The sequence below is a fragment of the Schistocerca cancellata genome, chromosome 2 (genome assembly GCF_023864275.1).
Source record: "Schistocerca cancellata isolate TAMUIC-IGC-003103 chromosome 2, iqSchCanc2.1, whole genome shotgun sequence".
NCBI classification, from domain to species: Eukaryota; Metazoa; Arthropoda; class Insecta; order Orthoptera; family Acrididae; genus Schistocerca; species Schistocerca cancellata.
The window spans coordinates 927,439,664-927,453,663 of NC_064627.1; the positions used below are offsets into that span (position 1 = coordinate 927,439,664).

General features: G+C 46.7%; 1 protein-coding gene across 1 annotated transcript; it reads right to left on the reverse strand.

Moving 5' to 3' along the window:
- Positions 1 to 11,349: 11,349 nt before the first annotated feature.
- LOC126159952 (uncharacterized) lies at positions 11,350 to 12,150 on the reverse strand. The gene has a single exon (XM_049916762.1). It carries the CDS (start codon positions 12,148 to 12,150, stop codon positions 11,350 to 11,352), a length of 801 nt encoding a protein of 266 aa, XP_049772719.1.
- Positions 12,151 to 14,000: the final 1,850 nt, after the last annotated feature.

The window sequence follows — 14,000 nt, forward strand, 5'->3', positions numbered from 1 at the left end:
CCGCCTTCTTGAGGCCCAGGACTCCTAACAACAGCTGTTGTGCCAGGCAACCTGAATTGCAGCTTCATGGTGCCCATGGGGAGAGCCCTTGCTTGGAGTAGATGGCATGAGGGTGAATGTTTCACACATAAAACACATCAAACTCAAACAGAATAATGGTCATACTGATCCAGCTGTCCGTTACATACCCTGGCTATCCCATGGGAAGAGGGACAAGCTAGAAGACGGGGAACAAAGAAATTTATTCAATACCTGGTGTGTACTTAAACAGATAGAGATACTGTTAAACATCAAAACCATTATTTTTCAGGAAACAAATAGAAGATAAATTTGAAGACGTGTACTTATTGGGAAAATTGCAAAATAGATCATTTTTCATTAAAGCCTCCTCAGCTGCGTAGTCTCAAGTACTTAAGACAAATGAAAGTCTGGGTGACATACCAATGACTATTACTCCACATAAAACTATGACTATGTTATAAGGAGTTGCCTTTCACGTACACATTATATTACAGACAGAGCTATGAACTAATCTAGAACAGCAAGTGTACATTTTGTCCAAAGCATACTAGAAGGTCCAAAAGATTACTGAATAGAAACAAGCACTTTCATCTCAGCTTTTGAAGGAACTGTTCTCCAAGAAAAAGTTACAAAGAATGGTGTATAGATGTAATGTGAAATCTTGTGTAAACCCCCTCCCCCCCTCAAAGATATTTCCAATGCATACAGTAACTGTGGAAAAAATCATTTTGCAACGATTGTCCTTGTGAACAACTGCCTTTATGTGTAAATTGTATGAAACACCATCCTTCATGTTCATTGGATTTCCCAGTATTTAAAAAGGAAGGGAAATACAAGAAGATGTAGCAGTTGACTGCCTGTCATATAGTGAGGCAAGGACAAAATTTGAACACATGCACGCAGTTTATGTGATAACAAATTATGTGGAAGTCACAGCTATCAATCCACCTACCTCAACTTTTTCAAAACCAAATCTACCACTGCCCTCCCCTGCCATGGTGTTCCTGGGGCATCATCTTTGTGATCCACCCTGCTCGCCCCCCCCCCCCCCCCAACCTCTGCCCTCTGCCCCTGCCCCCCTCCTCCCCCCCCCCCCACCCTGCTGGAGAAGCAACATCCTCCTCTGACGTCTACCAGTGACAGGACCCATCTTTGGGGCCCTCTCCCTGAAAATCCACAGATTAGATGTCTAACACCTGCCAGCAGTTGAAGGAGCACCAGACTGTGGGCCCCAGAGTCGTCCACTCTTCCTTTGTTCCTACACCCACAACAGATAAGATCTCACAGGAATTTCAAGGGCTAGAAAGTTGCAAAAGAGAGGAAGAAATCTTGGGGTAAGACTACCCCAGTCACCCTGAAGGTGCCAGATCAGCTCACACAATAGAACTTTGAACAAATGTCCATTTACGTTGTTCAACCCCCACTGGTGGCAGCCAGCGGTTCTGGGGCATGGCCTGTCTTCCTGACTACTTCATATCTAACTATGGCATCCTCAGCATGCTGATCCAATGGAACTGCAGTGGATTACAGTCACCTGCTGGAACTACAGCAATTAATTTCCTCTTGTTCTGCAATTTGTGTTGCTCCAAGAAATACATTTCGCTTATGACCACGCAATGGTTTGCACAGATGTTGTCAATGAGGGAATTCTCCTCCTTACTACACTGGAAACAATAACAGTGTGAGTGCAAATTACCCCAGTGGTCACCATTTGTAACACTTATTTCCACCAGGCAGGCTACTTATTTACCTTGACATGACCACATTAATCCAGCATCCCCCCCCCACCTCCCTTTTCTCCTACTTGGGGCTTTCAGTGTGTTCTTCTCCCTGTGAGGAATTACCACATCATCTGTTAGGGGCTCTTGATTGACCAGGTTCTTTTCAATCTTGATCTCTGTCCTTAATGACAGTACTCCTACCCACTTCAGTGGTGCTCACAGCACCTTTTCATCTAACTCTTCCTCTAATCTTATGGCTTGGCTACCACAATGATCTTCATAACAATTACCACTTTCTGGTAATCCTGCACTTTTCTGTCACTGCCTGATAGACTAGTTACCATGATGGATGCTTCAAAGAACCATCTGGCAGTGGTATGTCTCTGCTGTTACCTTCACCCTCTCTCTGTCATATTTAATGAACAAGGTCCCCTGACATGATTACCCAAGTCACATCTATTCCTCTTTCTACAGTCTCCCTCCACCACTGAACAGTGCTATGGTGCACCAGTGACATTGCAACTGCTATTCAGGGTTGCCGAAGAGCCCTGCAACTTCAATTGACATCCTCCACAGACTTTGTGCTGAGGCTCACTATATGGTTAAACACAGCAAGAAATACACTGGGGGCACTGTGTCTACTCCCTGATAATGTCTGCCTCTTCATCCTAAGTGTGGGCCAAGCTCTGTATTCTTCTGACACATCAAAGATCAACACCCGTTCTGGGTCTCTTCATTCAGGGAGGCCTTTGTACCGACATGTCAGTTCTTGTCGAACACCTAGCAACCCATTTTGTGATGGTGTCAGTGTCTTCCTCTTACCTGGCTACCTTTTGAACAAATAAATGATAAGCTGAAGAAATATTCCTATCCTTCAACCCCCCCCTCCTCCGCCCCCCCCCTCCTCTGTTTCTTTCACTGACTGGGAACTGCTTGAGTCTGTTGTATTGTCACAAAATATGGCACCAGGCCCTGATTTGGTTCATAATCAGAAGATTCAATATCTGAACATTACACAAAGGCTCCATTTATTCAGGATCTTCAACTGAATTTGGCTCTTCAAAACGTTAAGATGGTATCATCATTCCAGTCCTTAAGCCAGGCAAATACCCTTTGTCCATCAACAACTACCAACTGATTAGTCTCACCAAAGTGCTCTGCAAACTGCTTGAAAGAATGGTCACCTGCTAGTTTCTTGAATCTCAAGGCCTTTTGTCACCCTATGAGTTTCCTTGTAGCCCTGAGTTATATGATTAAGCTTTCACTAACTGGCCACTGCTTTAGGCAAAACTCGTCACACGATATGGTCCCGAACCCTGATTTGATTCATAATCAGGTGATACATCATCTGAATGCAGCATTACACTCTCCTTCGTCGCCATCAATGGATAAGTAATCTCTGTCAAGCCAGTGTCTGACCCAAGGCTGTATACCAAAATCATCAGCATTTGATAGAACTCTCAATCTGTAGTCTTGGCTTCCATGGAGCCATTCATTTAAAGGTCCTCCATTGGAACCCTTTCCTAGGTCTTCCAGTCTTGTCCCATGAAAATGCAAGTCATATGCTTTTGTCATCATACCACAGTGCATTCCAGCCGAGAACACTACTTGGGTACTCAGTACTTGGACAGTGTTGCACAGTCTCAATTTTTCAGCCTTGTATTTGATAAAATGCTGATGTAGCTGCCCCACACTTGTTAACTTAAGACTGACTGCATATAAAACTTTAATGGTTCTTGCTTCCTTGCCTGCACCTCTGGGACTGTGGACCACATTACTTTACTCCATATTTAGTGGATCCTAATCTCAATCCCATTGGACCTTGATTGCTAGTTTATGGCTCATTAGTTCCTTCAGCTTCAAAATTATTGGACCTAGTACATCATTGTGGTGTAAGACCAGCCACTGTTGCCTTCCAGATTAGTTTTGCAGACAGTCTCCTTGCTGAAGCAGAGATCTTACCTCTTCAGTCCTGATGGTACCAAATCTTATTTAAACAATCACCATATGACAATTTTATAATCTTATGAGTTGTTGCATTCTTTTTTCATGCAAGTAGTCTTGATGCCCTGATGCTCACCATTGTGTGCATCTCCCAGTTGGAATGCACCTCAAGATCTCCTCTCTGGCCTTTTAATTGTATTACCTGTTAAGTTGTCTTTCTCTGGGTCTCAAGTCTTGTGGATATACTGGGGAATGAGCTGGCTGTTCCATTTGGTTTGAGAAGCAATCACTGGCCCAATCAATATGCATTTTGACAAACCCAGGAGTGGATCTGCAGGTGAAAATAAGACCTCTGTTTGATTGGAAGTGGAAAAAACAACTGGTGGCTACTTGACCCCTCTAATAAACTGCACACTTTTAAGGTGTCTTTGGCTGCATTATGCTCTTCACTCAGTTTCTCCCAGAAGGAATCTACTATCCTATATGTACTCCACATTGGTCACACTATATTAACCCATAGTTTTATCTTGTGTGATTAGCCATCCTCCCCATTGTGGTTGCAGAGACTTACAGACAGTAAGTCACATTCTGGTGGAACACCCCATCCTTCTGGTTCTCCATGCCTTGCCTGGTCTTCCAGATTTTTTCTCTCTAACATTGATTGATGAAATACAGACAGTTGAACTGGGTCTTTGTTTCCCCCATGAAAATGGTTTTTATTGTTAGATATAACATTTTAAACTGCACAGTGGCAGGGTGTTTGGGGTTGAGCTGTGTATTACTGCATATTGAGCATTGGGACCCTACCTCTTCTACCAGCCACCATTCCTCTTGTATTCTGTTTTAATTACTTTTAGTATCAGTTATACTTTTCCTCTACCACATTGTGTTTTGCTTTTTAGGAGTGTTCCTTCAAATAACAATCCTACCAAGGTTGGACATTAAGGATTCCATATCCTTGATACTAGCTGATGACAAAAGAACAGTTATATAGGTTGTTTTGCTTCTTCCAAGAGTGTGGATTCTATTCCTGTGTTTAATGCTTTGACTGTAACATACTGAATGTGTGACACCCTACTTGACTCCTCTGTATGCTGAGTCCCTGGGTACAATTGACTGCACCCACCCACCCACCTACTAATCTGATTATTTATCTTGCATTATTTTACTGTTGTCAGCCCTACTGTTGTTCATTACCTTTTTAGCCTGCTCACTTTTACTATCAGAACTCTCCAGGCTATAAAATATTATGCACTTTATTGCTGTCTTACCTTGCATCGGGTCACTGTGGGATCAAGGAGGAATTTTTTTTTTTTTTTGTGGTTTTAGGGCGCAAAACTTCTACGGTCATTAGCGCCCAGCCTGTGACTTAAGACAGTAAAAAAACCGAAACTGAAAACCAGCAGCAATGGGAACAAAGTCAGAAAATTGGAGAAACTAAAAATAGAAGAATGCTTAAAAATCCACTACAGAAAGGGGGTGGTTGTCCCCAAAAAAAGCTTCAAATGACTGACGTCATTTCACTGTCACTAATAAACTGGAGAACGCGGTCGGCTGAGCGCGTGTCATCTGCTAAAATCGACGATAGATCAGGCGATAGCTGTAGACAGGAGCGTAACGGATTAAAATAGGGGCATTCAATTAAAAGGTGTCTTACCGTCCACAGCTGAGAGCAGTGGGGACAGAGTGGGGGAGGATCGCCGCTTAAAAGATGTCGATGGCTAAAACGACAGTGCCCTATCCAGAGTCTAGCTAAAATTACCTCCTCCCGACGACGCGTTCGGGAGGAAGAGGTCCAAGCGCAAGGAAGGGCTTTCACTTCCCGCAATTTATTACGGGGAAGTGCCGGCCAATGCGCATGCCATAAATGAGCAACTTGGCGACATAAACCGCTCTGTAGATCGGTGAAGGGAAGCGACTGAATAGCTGGCCGAGGAAGAGAGACTGCAGCCTTGGCCGCTATAAAGGCCGCCTCATTCCCACAGATACCAGCGTGTCCCGGGAGCCAGAGGAACGCCACCGAGACGCCCCCCAGGTGGAGCAAGCGCAGACAGTCCTGAATCCGGTGGACCAGAGGGTGCACAGGGTAAAGAGCTTGGAGACTGAGGAGAGAGCTGAGAGAATCTGAGCAGATAACGTACTGTATCCGCTGATGGCGGCGGATGTAGTGGACAGCCTGGAGAACAGCGTAAAGCTCCGCAGTATACACCGAACACTGGTCGGGAAGCCGAAAGCGATTTGGGGTGTCGCCAACAATATAGGCACTCCCTACACCTAACGATGTTTTCGAGCCGTCGGTGTAAATATATGTGGCGTCCGTCATTTCTGCACAGAGAGCAGCAAATGCCCGACGATAAACAAGTGTAGGGGTACCATCCTTGGGAAATTGACAAAGGTCACGGAGCAGGCAGATCCGGGGACGGAGCCAAGGCGGTGCTGTACCCCAAGTTGTCAAGAAGGTTTTAGGAAAGCGGAAGGAAAGAGAATGGAGCAGTTGACGGAAGCGGACTCCCGGGGGTAGTAGGGAGGAGGAGCGGCCTGCATACCCTACATCAAAGGAGGCGTCGAAAAAAAGGTCATGGGCTGGATTAGCAGGCATGGAAGACAGATGGCTAGCATAACGACTCAGGAGGACTGCTCGCCGATTGGACAGCGGAGGTTCAGCAGTCTCAGCATAAAGGCTTTCCACAGGACTAGTGTAAAAAGCTCCAGACACTAAACGTAATCCACGGTGGTGGATAGAGTCGAGACGCCGAAGAATAGACGGCCGAGCAGAGGAGTAGACTATGCTTCCATAATCCAATTTTGAGCGCACTAAGGCGCGATAGAGGCGGAGAAGGACCACTCGGTCCGCTCCCCAGGAGGTACCATTCAGGACACGGAGGGTGTTAAGCGATCGCAGACAGCGAGCCGAAAGATAGGAAACGTGGGAGGACCAGCATAGTTTTCTGTCAAACATAAGACCCAAGAATTTAGCGACGTCTGAAAACGGAAGGTTGACAGGACCTAGATGTAAGGAGGGCGGAAGAAACTCCTTACGTCGCCAAAAATTGACACAAACGGTCTTACTGGGTGAGAAACGGAAGCCGGTTTCGATGCTCCACGAGTGGAGGCGATCGAGACATCCTTGAAGACGTCGTTCAAGATGGCTGGTCCGTTGAGAGCTGTAGTAGATCGCAAAATCGTCCACAAAGAGGGAGCCCGAGACATCAGGAGGGAGACAATCCATAATTGGATTTATGGCGATGGCAAACAGTACAACACTCAGCACGGATCCCTGGGGTACCCCGTTTTCTTGGGAGAAAGTACGGGAGAGAGTAGTGTTCACCCGCATCCTAAAAGTGCGCTCTGCCATAAATTCGCGAAGAAAAAGGGGCAGCCGGCCTCGAAAGCCCCAAGAGAACAGTGTGCGGAGGATGCCTGTCCTCCAACAGGTATCGTATGCTCTCTCCAGATCAAAAAATATTGCTACCGTTTGGCGTTTCCGGAGAAAATTGTTCATGATATAAGTGGAGAGAACAACAAGATGGTCAACTGCAGAACGATGCTTCCGAAATCCACATTGGGCTGGTGTTAAAAGACTGCGGGATTCCAGCCACCAAGCTAAACGGTAATTCACCATACGCTCCAAAATCTTACAGACACTACTCGTGAGAGAAATGGGGCGATAGCTAGAGGGGAGATGTTTGTCCTTTCCAGGTTTCGGAACGGGAACGACAATAGCTTCCCGCCACCGTCTGGGAAAGGTACTGTCGGTCCAAATTCGATTATAAAGGCGAAGGAGGTAACGCAGACTATGGGTTGATAAATGCAGCAACATTTGGACATGGATACCATCCGGTCCTGGGGCGGAGGAGCGAGAGGAAGAGAGGGCATGTTGGAGTTCCCGCATGGAGAAAACAGTATTGTAGCTTTCGTGATTTTGAGAGGAGAAAGCAAGATGTCGCACTTCTGCTGCACGTTTCTTCGGGAGAAACGCTGGCGGGTAATTTGAAGAGCTCGAAATCTCAGCAAAGTGCTGACCCAACGAGTTAGAAATTGCGACGGGGTCCACTAAGGTATCATGCGTGACAGTGAGCCCAGAGACCGGGGAGAAACTAGGCGCGCCTGAGAACCGTCGAAGCCGACTCCAAACTTCCGAGGAGGGAGTGAAGGTGTTAAATGAGCTAATAAAGAATTTCCAGCTTGCCTTCTTGCTATCGCGGATGACGCGACGGCATCGCGCACGGAGCTGCTTATAGCGGATACAGTTGGCCAAAGTAGGATGGTGACGGAAAATGCGAAGAGCACGTCGCCGCTCACATAGTGCGTCACGGCATGCCTCGTTCCACCAAGGAACTGGGGGGCGCCGGGGCAATTCGGAGGTGCGTGGTATTGAACGTTCCGCAGCTGTAATAATAACGTCGGTAATATGTGTGACCTCATCGTCGATGCTGGGAAAGCGACGGTCATCGAATGTCGCTAGAGACGAAAAAAGTGTCCAATCGGCTTGGGCAAATTTCCAGCGTCGCGAGCGCATATATGGCAGTGGAGGCTGCAGTCTAAGGACACATGGAAAGTGGTCACTCGAGTGTGTATCATCAAGGGCGAACCATTCGAAGCGCCGAGCTAGCGGAACAGTACCGACCGCAAGGTCCAAATGACATAAATTTGTCGTGGAGGCAGACAAAAATGTGGGGACCCCAGTGTTGAGGCAAACTAGATCCGCTTGGTGGAAGACGTCTAGCAATAGAGAGCCACGTGGACAAGGATGTGGAGATCCCCAAAGCGGGTGGTGGGCATTGAAGTCCCCAACCAGCAAATAGGGGGGTGGAAGCTGACCAAGAAGATGAAGGAGATCAGCTCGTGCCATTGGTGTGGATGATGGAATGTATACAGTACAAAGAGAGAACGTGTATCCAGAAAGGGAAAGACGGACGGCGACAGCTTGGAAGGAACTGTTTAAGGGGATTGGGTGATAATGGAGAGTATCATGGAGAAGAATCATGAGTCCTCCATGGGCTGGAGTGCCTTCAACAGAGGGGAGGTCATATCGGATGGACTGAAAGTGAGGGAGAACAAAGCGGTCATGGGGACGCTGCTTTGTTTCCTGAAGACAAAAGATGACCGGCGAGTAGGATCGTAAGAGGACCGACAATTCATCCCGATTGGCTCGAATGCCGCGGATATTCCAGTGGATAATGGACATGGGGTGAACAGAAAATGGAGGAATGTGACCAAAGTTGCTGTCAACTCAAAGACTGCTCGGAGCTAGCAACCGACAGCATGGAATGGCATTCAGCCGAAGGCAGAAGATCCTGATCCATAGGTTGGTCAGGAGCAGCACCTGCCACCAGCGATCGGCCGGTTGACCGGCCACCAGCAGTGCGCCTCGGCGACACAGAAGACGGCCGAGGGCGATTTCCGCCAGGTGGTGCTGTAGATGGGACACGCCTTGGCGGAGAAGGAGAGGAACTGGGTTTCTTTGTAGCCTTCTTGGAAGAATGATGTTTAGATGAAGGAGGAACCGATGGTTGTGAAGTTGCGGTACGTAAAAACTCTTCATGAGTATGCTCTTTTTTCGAAGACTTGGCGTCCGACTTTTGGGCTCGAGATTTAGCAGAACCCGACGAAGGGTGAGCCATAGAGTGGGCAGGCGAAAGTGGTGAGGTTGAACGAGCGATCTTTGCGCTGGCCGATCTGACGACCGTGGCACTAAAGGTGAGGTCGCAAGTCTGCGTGGCCGCCTCCTTTGTTGGCCGAGGAGAAGCAAGGACAGTGCTGTATTTTCCTGTCTGAGGCACGGTGGGCTTGCGACTGGCGAATAATTTTCGAGCAGCAAAGGTCGACACCTTTTCCTTCACTCTTATTTCCTGGATGAGCTTTTCGTCCTTAAAAACGGGGCAATCTCGAGAGGAAGCAGCGTGGTCACCCATACAGTTGATGCAGCGAGGGGATGGAGGTGGACAAGCACCCTCATGGGCATCCTTGCCACACGTAACACATTTGGCCGGATTGGAACAGGACTGGCTGGTGTGATTGAACCGCTGACATCGATAGCAACGCGTAGGGTTTGGGACGTAAGGGTGAACGGAAATTATCTCATAGCCTGCTTTGATTTTCGATTGGAGTTGAACTTTGTCAAATGTCAAGAAGACAGTGCGGGTTGGAATGATGTTCATGTCAACCCTTTTCATTACTCTATGAACTGCCGTTACGCCCTGGTCAGACAGATAGTGCTGAATTTCTTCGTCAGACAATCAATCGAGGGAGCGTGTATAACTGACTCCACGCGAGGAATTTAAGGTACGGTGCGGTTCCACCCGGACAGGGAAGTTGTGGAGCAGAGAAGTACGCAGCAATTTTTGTGCCTGGAGGGCACTGTGTGTTTCTAACAACAGGGTGCCATTCCGTAATCTGGAACAAGACTTTACAGGACCTGCAATTGCGTCGACACCTTTCTGAATAATGAAAGGGTTGACCGTGGAGAAGTCGTGACCTTCATCAGTCCGAGAAACAACAAGGAACTGTGGCAACGATGGAACAATCGTCTGTGGCTGAGACTCTGTATACTTACGTTTGTGAGCAGACATAGTGGAAGGTGAGGAAACCATTGCGGAAGAATCCCCCATGATTACCGGCGTCTCCGATGGCGCGCTCCTCCCTTGTGGGGGCCCTCTCTGAGGGCACTCCCGCCTTAGGTGATTGTTCACACCTCAGGTCACACCTCCCGACAAACGGACGGAGGGACCAATCGGCATTTTCGGAAGGTATCAGCTCGGGTAATCACCTCTCCCTGGGCCTGGCCGTTACCAGGGGGTACGTACGTGTCCTACCTGTCTACCCGGGGCGGGGAATTACGCGTTACCCCGTCACCGGCTACGCACAGAGGGCGTGGGTCGGCCTTCAGACACGCACAGGGAGGAAGAAAGAGAAAGGGAAAGGAAAGAAGAGAGGTCTCAAACGCCGCAGCGGAGGAAAGGGAAAGAGAAGAGGTAAGGAAAAGAGAAGGACAAAGGAAGGAAGAAGACATAAAAGCAAGGAAGGCGAAGAATGCAGTACATTTATGAGCGTCCGTCTCCGGACGTAGGCACAAACCATACTCCCAGATGGGGAGAAAGGGAAGGAAAGAGCCAGAGGTGAGGGGAGGAGGGGCGAAGATAGGGATGGGGAAGGATGCGGAAAGGGAAGGTATGCAGCCCGGAAAGGAAGGAAGGCCACATTAGCTCGGGGTCTCGTGCTCGCTACGCACGTATCCACAAAAGAGTTGTGGACCCCCCACAAAAGAGTTGTGGACCCCCTGGGGGCAGGAGGAAATTGTGGGGGAGGTGTCCCTCGCCACAGATGGAACCTTGGAAGCCCTTGTCTGCTCTCTGGCTTGCAGATCAGCCCCACTCCTGTGCACTTACCTCTCATTCAATTATTTCTCATCTTTGACATCATCATTGTTTTCAGTGCCTCACTTTACCACTCCTCCATACTATCACAATTCAAACAGATTTCTTGCTGACATCACTCTGAACTTTTCTTTTGTTTCCTTTACTGCTTGTTCAATATACAGATTGAATAGCATCGGGGAGAGGCTACAACCCTGTCTCACTCCCTTCCCAACCACTGCTTCCCTTTTATGTCCCTCGACTCTTATAACTGCCGTCTGGTTTCTGTACAAATTGTAAATAGCTTTTCACTCCCTGTATTTTACCCCTGCCACCTTCAGAATTTGACAGACAGTGTTCCAGCCAACGTTGTCTAAAGCTTTCTCTAAGTCTACAAATGCTAGAAACGTAGGTTTGCCTTTCCTTAATCTTTCTTCTAAGATAAGTCGTAGGGTCAGTATTGCCTCACGTGTTCCAACATTTCTACGGAATCTACACTTATCTTCCCCGTGGTCAGCTACTACCAGTTTTTTCATTCGTCCGTAAAGAATTCGCGTTAGTATTTTGCAGCTGTGAATTATTAAATAGACAGTTCGGTAATTTTCACGTCTGTCAACACCTGCTTTCTTTGGGATTGGAATTATTATATTCTTCTTGAAGTCTGAGGGAATTTCGCCTGTCTCATACATCTTGCTCACCAGATGGTAGAGTTTTGTCAGGACTGGCTCTCCCAAGGCTGTCAGTAGTTCTAATGGAATGTTGTCTACTCCCGGGGCCTTGTATCGACTCAGGTCTTTCAGTGCTCTGTCAAACTCTTCACGCAGTATCATATCTCCCATTTCATCTTCACCTACATCCTCTTCCATTTCCATAATATTGTTGTCACGAACATCACCCCTGTATAGACCCTCTATATACTCCTTCCACCTTTCTGCTTTCCCTTCTTTGCTTAGAACTGGGTTTCCATCTGAGCTCTTGATATTCATACAAGTGGTTCTCTTTTCTCCACAGGTTTCTTTAATTTTCCTGTAGGCAGTATCTATCTTACCCCTCGTGAGATAAGCCTCTACATCCTTACATTTGTCCTCTAGCCATCCCTGCTTAGCCATTTTGCACTTCCTGTCGATCTCATTTCTGAGACGTTTGTATTCCTTTTTGCCTGCTTCATTTACTGCGTTTTTGTATTTTCCCCTTTAATCAATTAAATTCAATATCTCTCCTGTTACCCAAGGATTTCTACTAGCCCTCGTCTTTTTACCTACTTGATCCTCTGCTGCCTTCAATATTTCATCCCTCAAAGCTACCCATTCTTCTTCTACTGTATTTTTTTCCCCCATTCCTGTCAATTGTTCCCTTATGCTCTCCCTGAAACTCTGTACAACCTCTTGTTTAGTCAGTTTATCCAGGTCCCATCTTCTTAAATTCCCACCTTTATACAGTTTCTTCAGTTTTAATCTACAGTCCATAACCAATAACCAATAGATTGTGGTCAGAGTCCACATCTGCCCCTGGAAATGTCTTACAATTTAAAACCTGGTTCCTAAATCTCTGTCTTACCATTATATAATCTATCTGAAACCTTCTAGTATCTCCAGGGTTCTTCCATGTATACAACCGTCTTTCATGAGTCTTGAACCAAGTGTTAGCTATGCTCTGTGCAAAATTCTACCAGATGGCTTCCTCTTTCATTTCTTAGCCCTAATCCATATTCACCTGCTGTGTTTCCTTCTCTTCCTTTTCCTACTGTTGAATTGTGAATAGAGGTTGTTAATAGATCCAGAAATGAAAAGAGAACCAGCGTGGATCCAGAAATGAAAAGAGAACCAGTGAGTTGTTGGATTTTTGTTCTGTAGAACGTTGCACTAGCTACAGTACAGCTCCACTACGAACGCTGTTATTGAACACGATATCAGTTAGTTGCTCTCTGTAACCAAGAGGGAATCTCCCTGACTCATGCCAAGTTATTGGAAACTGTAGTGAATGTGTGTGTTGGGAATATAATGTTGTTGTGCTTGTGTTGATGCTTTGCTAACACCTGTGTTTCAGGGTGGCCACTTCTGTATCCAAAGTGGCATGTGTAGGGATGTGTTGTGGCTCTTCCAGTAATGCAGTGAGCACATAGACAATAATATTGGCTTAACAAAATATTCTGTATTATTTCATGGTTCATATACAGCAGATCGACAGCTGTGGCCCGAGTGCTGATTGTGGCTAGTGGCAGCAAGTTAGCCCACTGAGGCAGCATAACAGCAGCCAGCAGCAACAGCAGCCTTGCTGATGCAACACAGGAGTCTGCGTTGCAACACAATGAGTATGTGATTGGACTAGTGTAATCTACTTGTGGCCTTGGGGGGGGGGGGGGGGGGGGGAGGGGGCTATCAGGGCTGTGCAGACACTCCCGAGTCACACCCAGCACTCTTGAAGGCTGGTTGGAGTGTCAAATGACAGCACCTACTGAGAGGCCTCACTTCTGTGGCACTATTTCAACTTCGCCTAATTGCAAAGGCTACTCAATAAGACTAAGTTCTTGGCTGCACTTCTGAGCATTGACTGGCATGTAGGCTGCACTAGACAAATGCATGGCTACAATGAAATGATGAAAAGAAGCTGCTCTCTTAACAGAGGCATATATAAAAGGCTGTGCTGAAAAGTAATGCCTCCAATTTTTTATGTGAAAACTCTTAAACCTTTTTAAATAAAATAAATGTTATTCACATTCTACATCTTTATTCTTCATGTCTCCATATTTATTTCTCAACATTGTCACCTTGGCAACGAACACATTTCTCCTACTAGATAATATTTTGTTGATGTAATCACTGCAAAATGTTTGATTTTGTTGACAGAAACACAGCTTCCCTTCTGCTTGCATCACGTTATCACCATCAAAGTAAAACCCTTGAAGATGTTGACAGAAGATGTTGACAGTTTTGGAAACAGGTGGAAGACAGATGGGTGC

Excerpts from the sequence above, each read along its gene's own strand:
- LOC126159952 (XM_049916762.1), bottom strand. The coding sequence starts at position 12,150 with ATGGCTAAGCAGGGATGGCTAGAGGACAAATGTAAGGATGTAGAGGCT.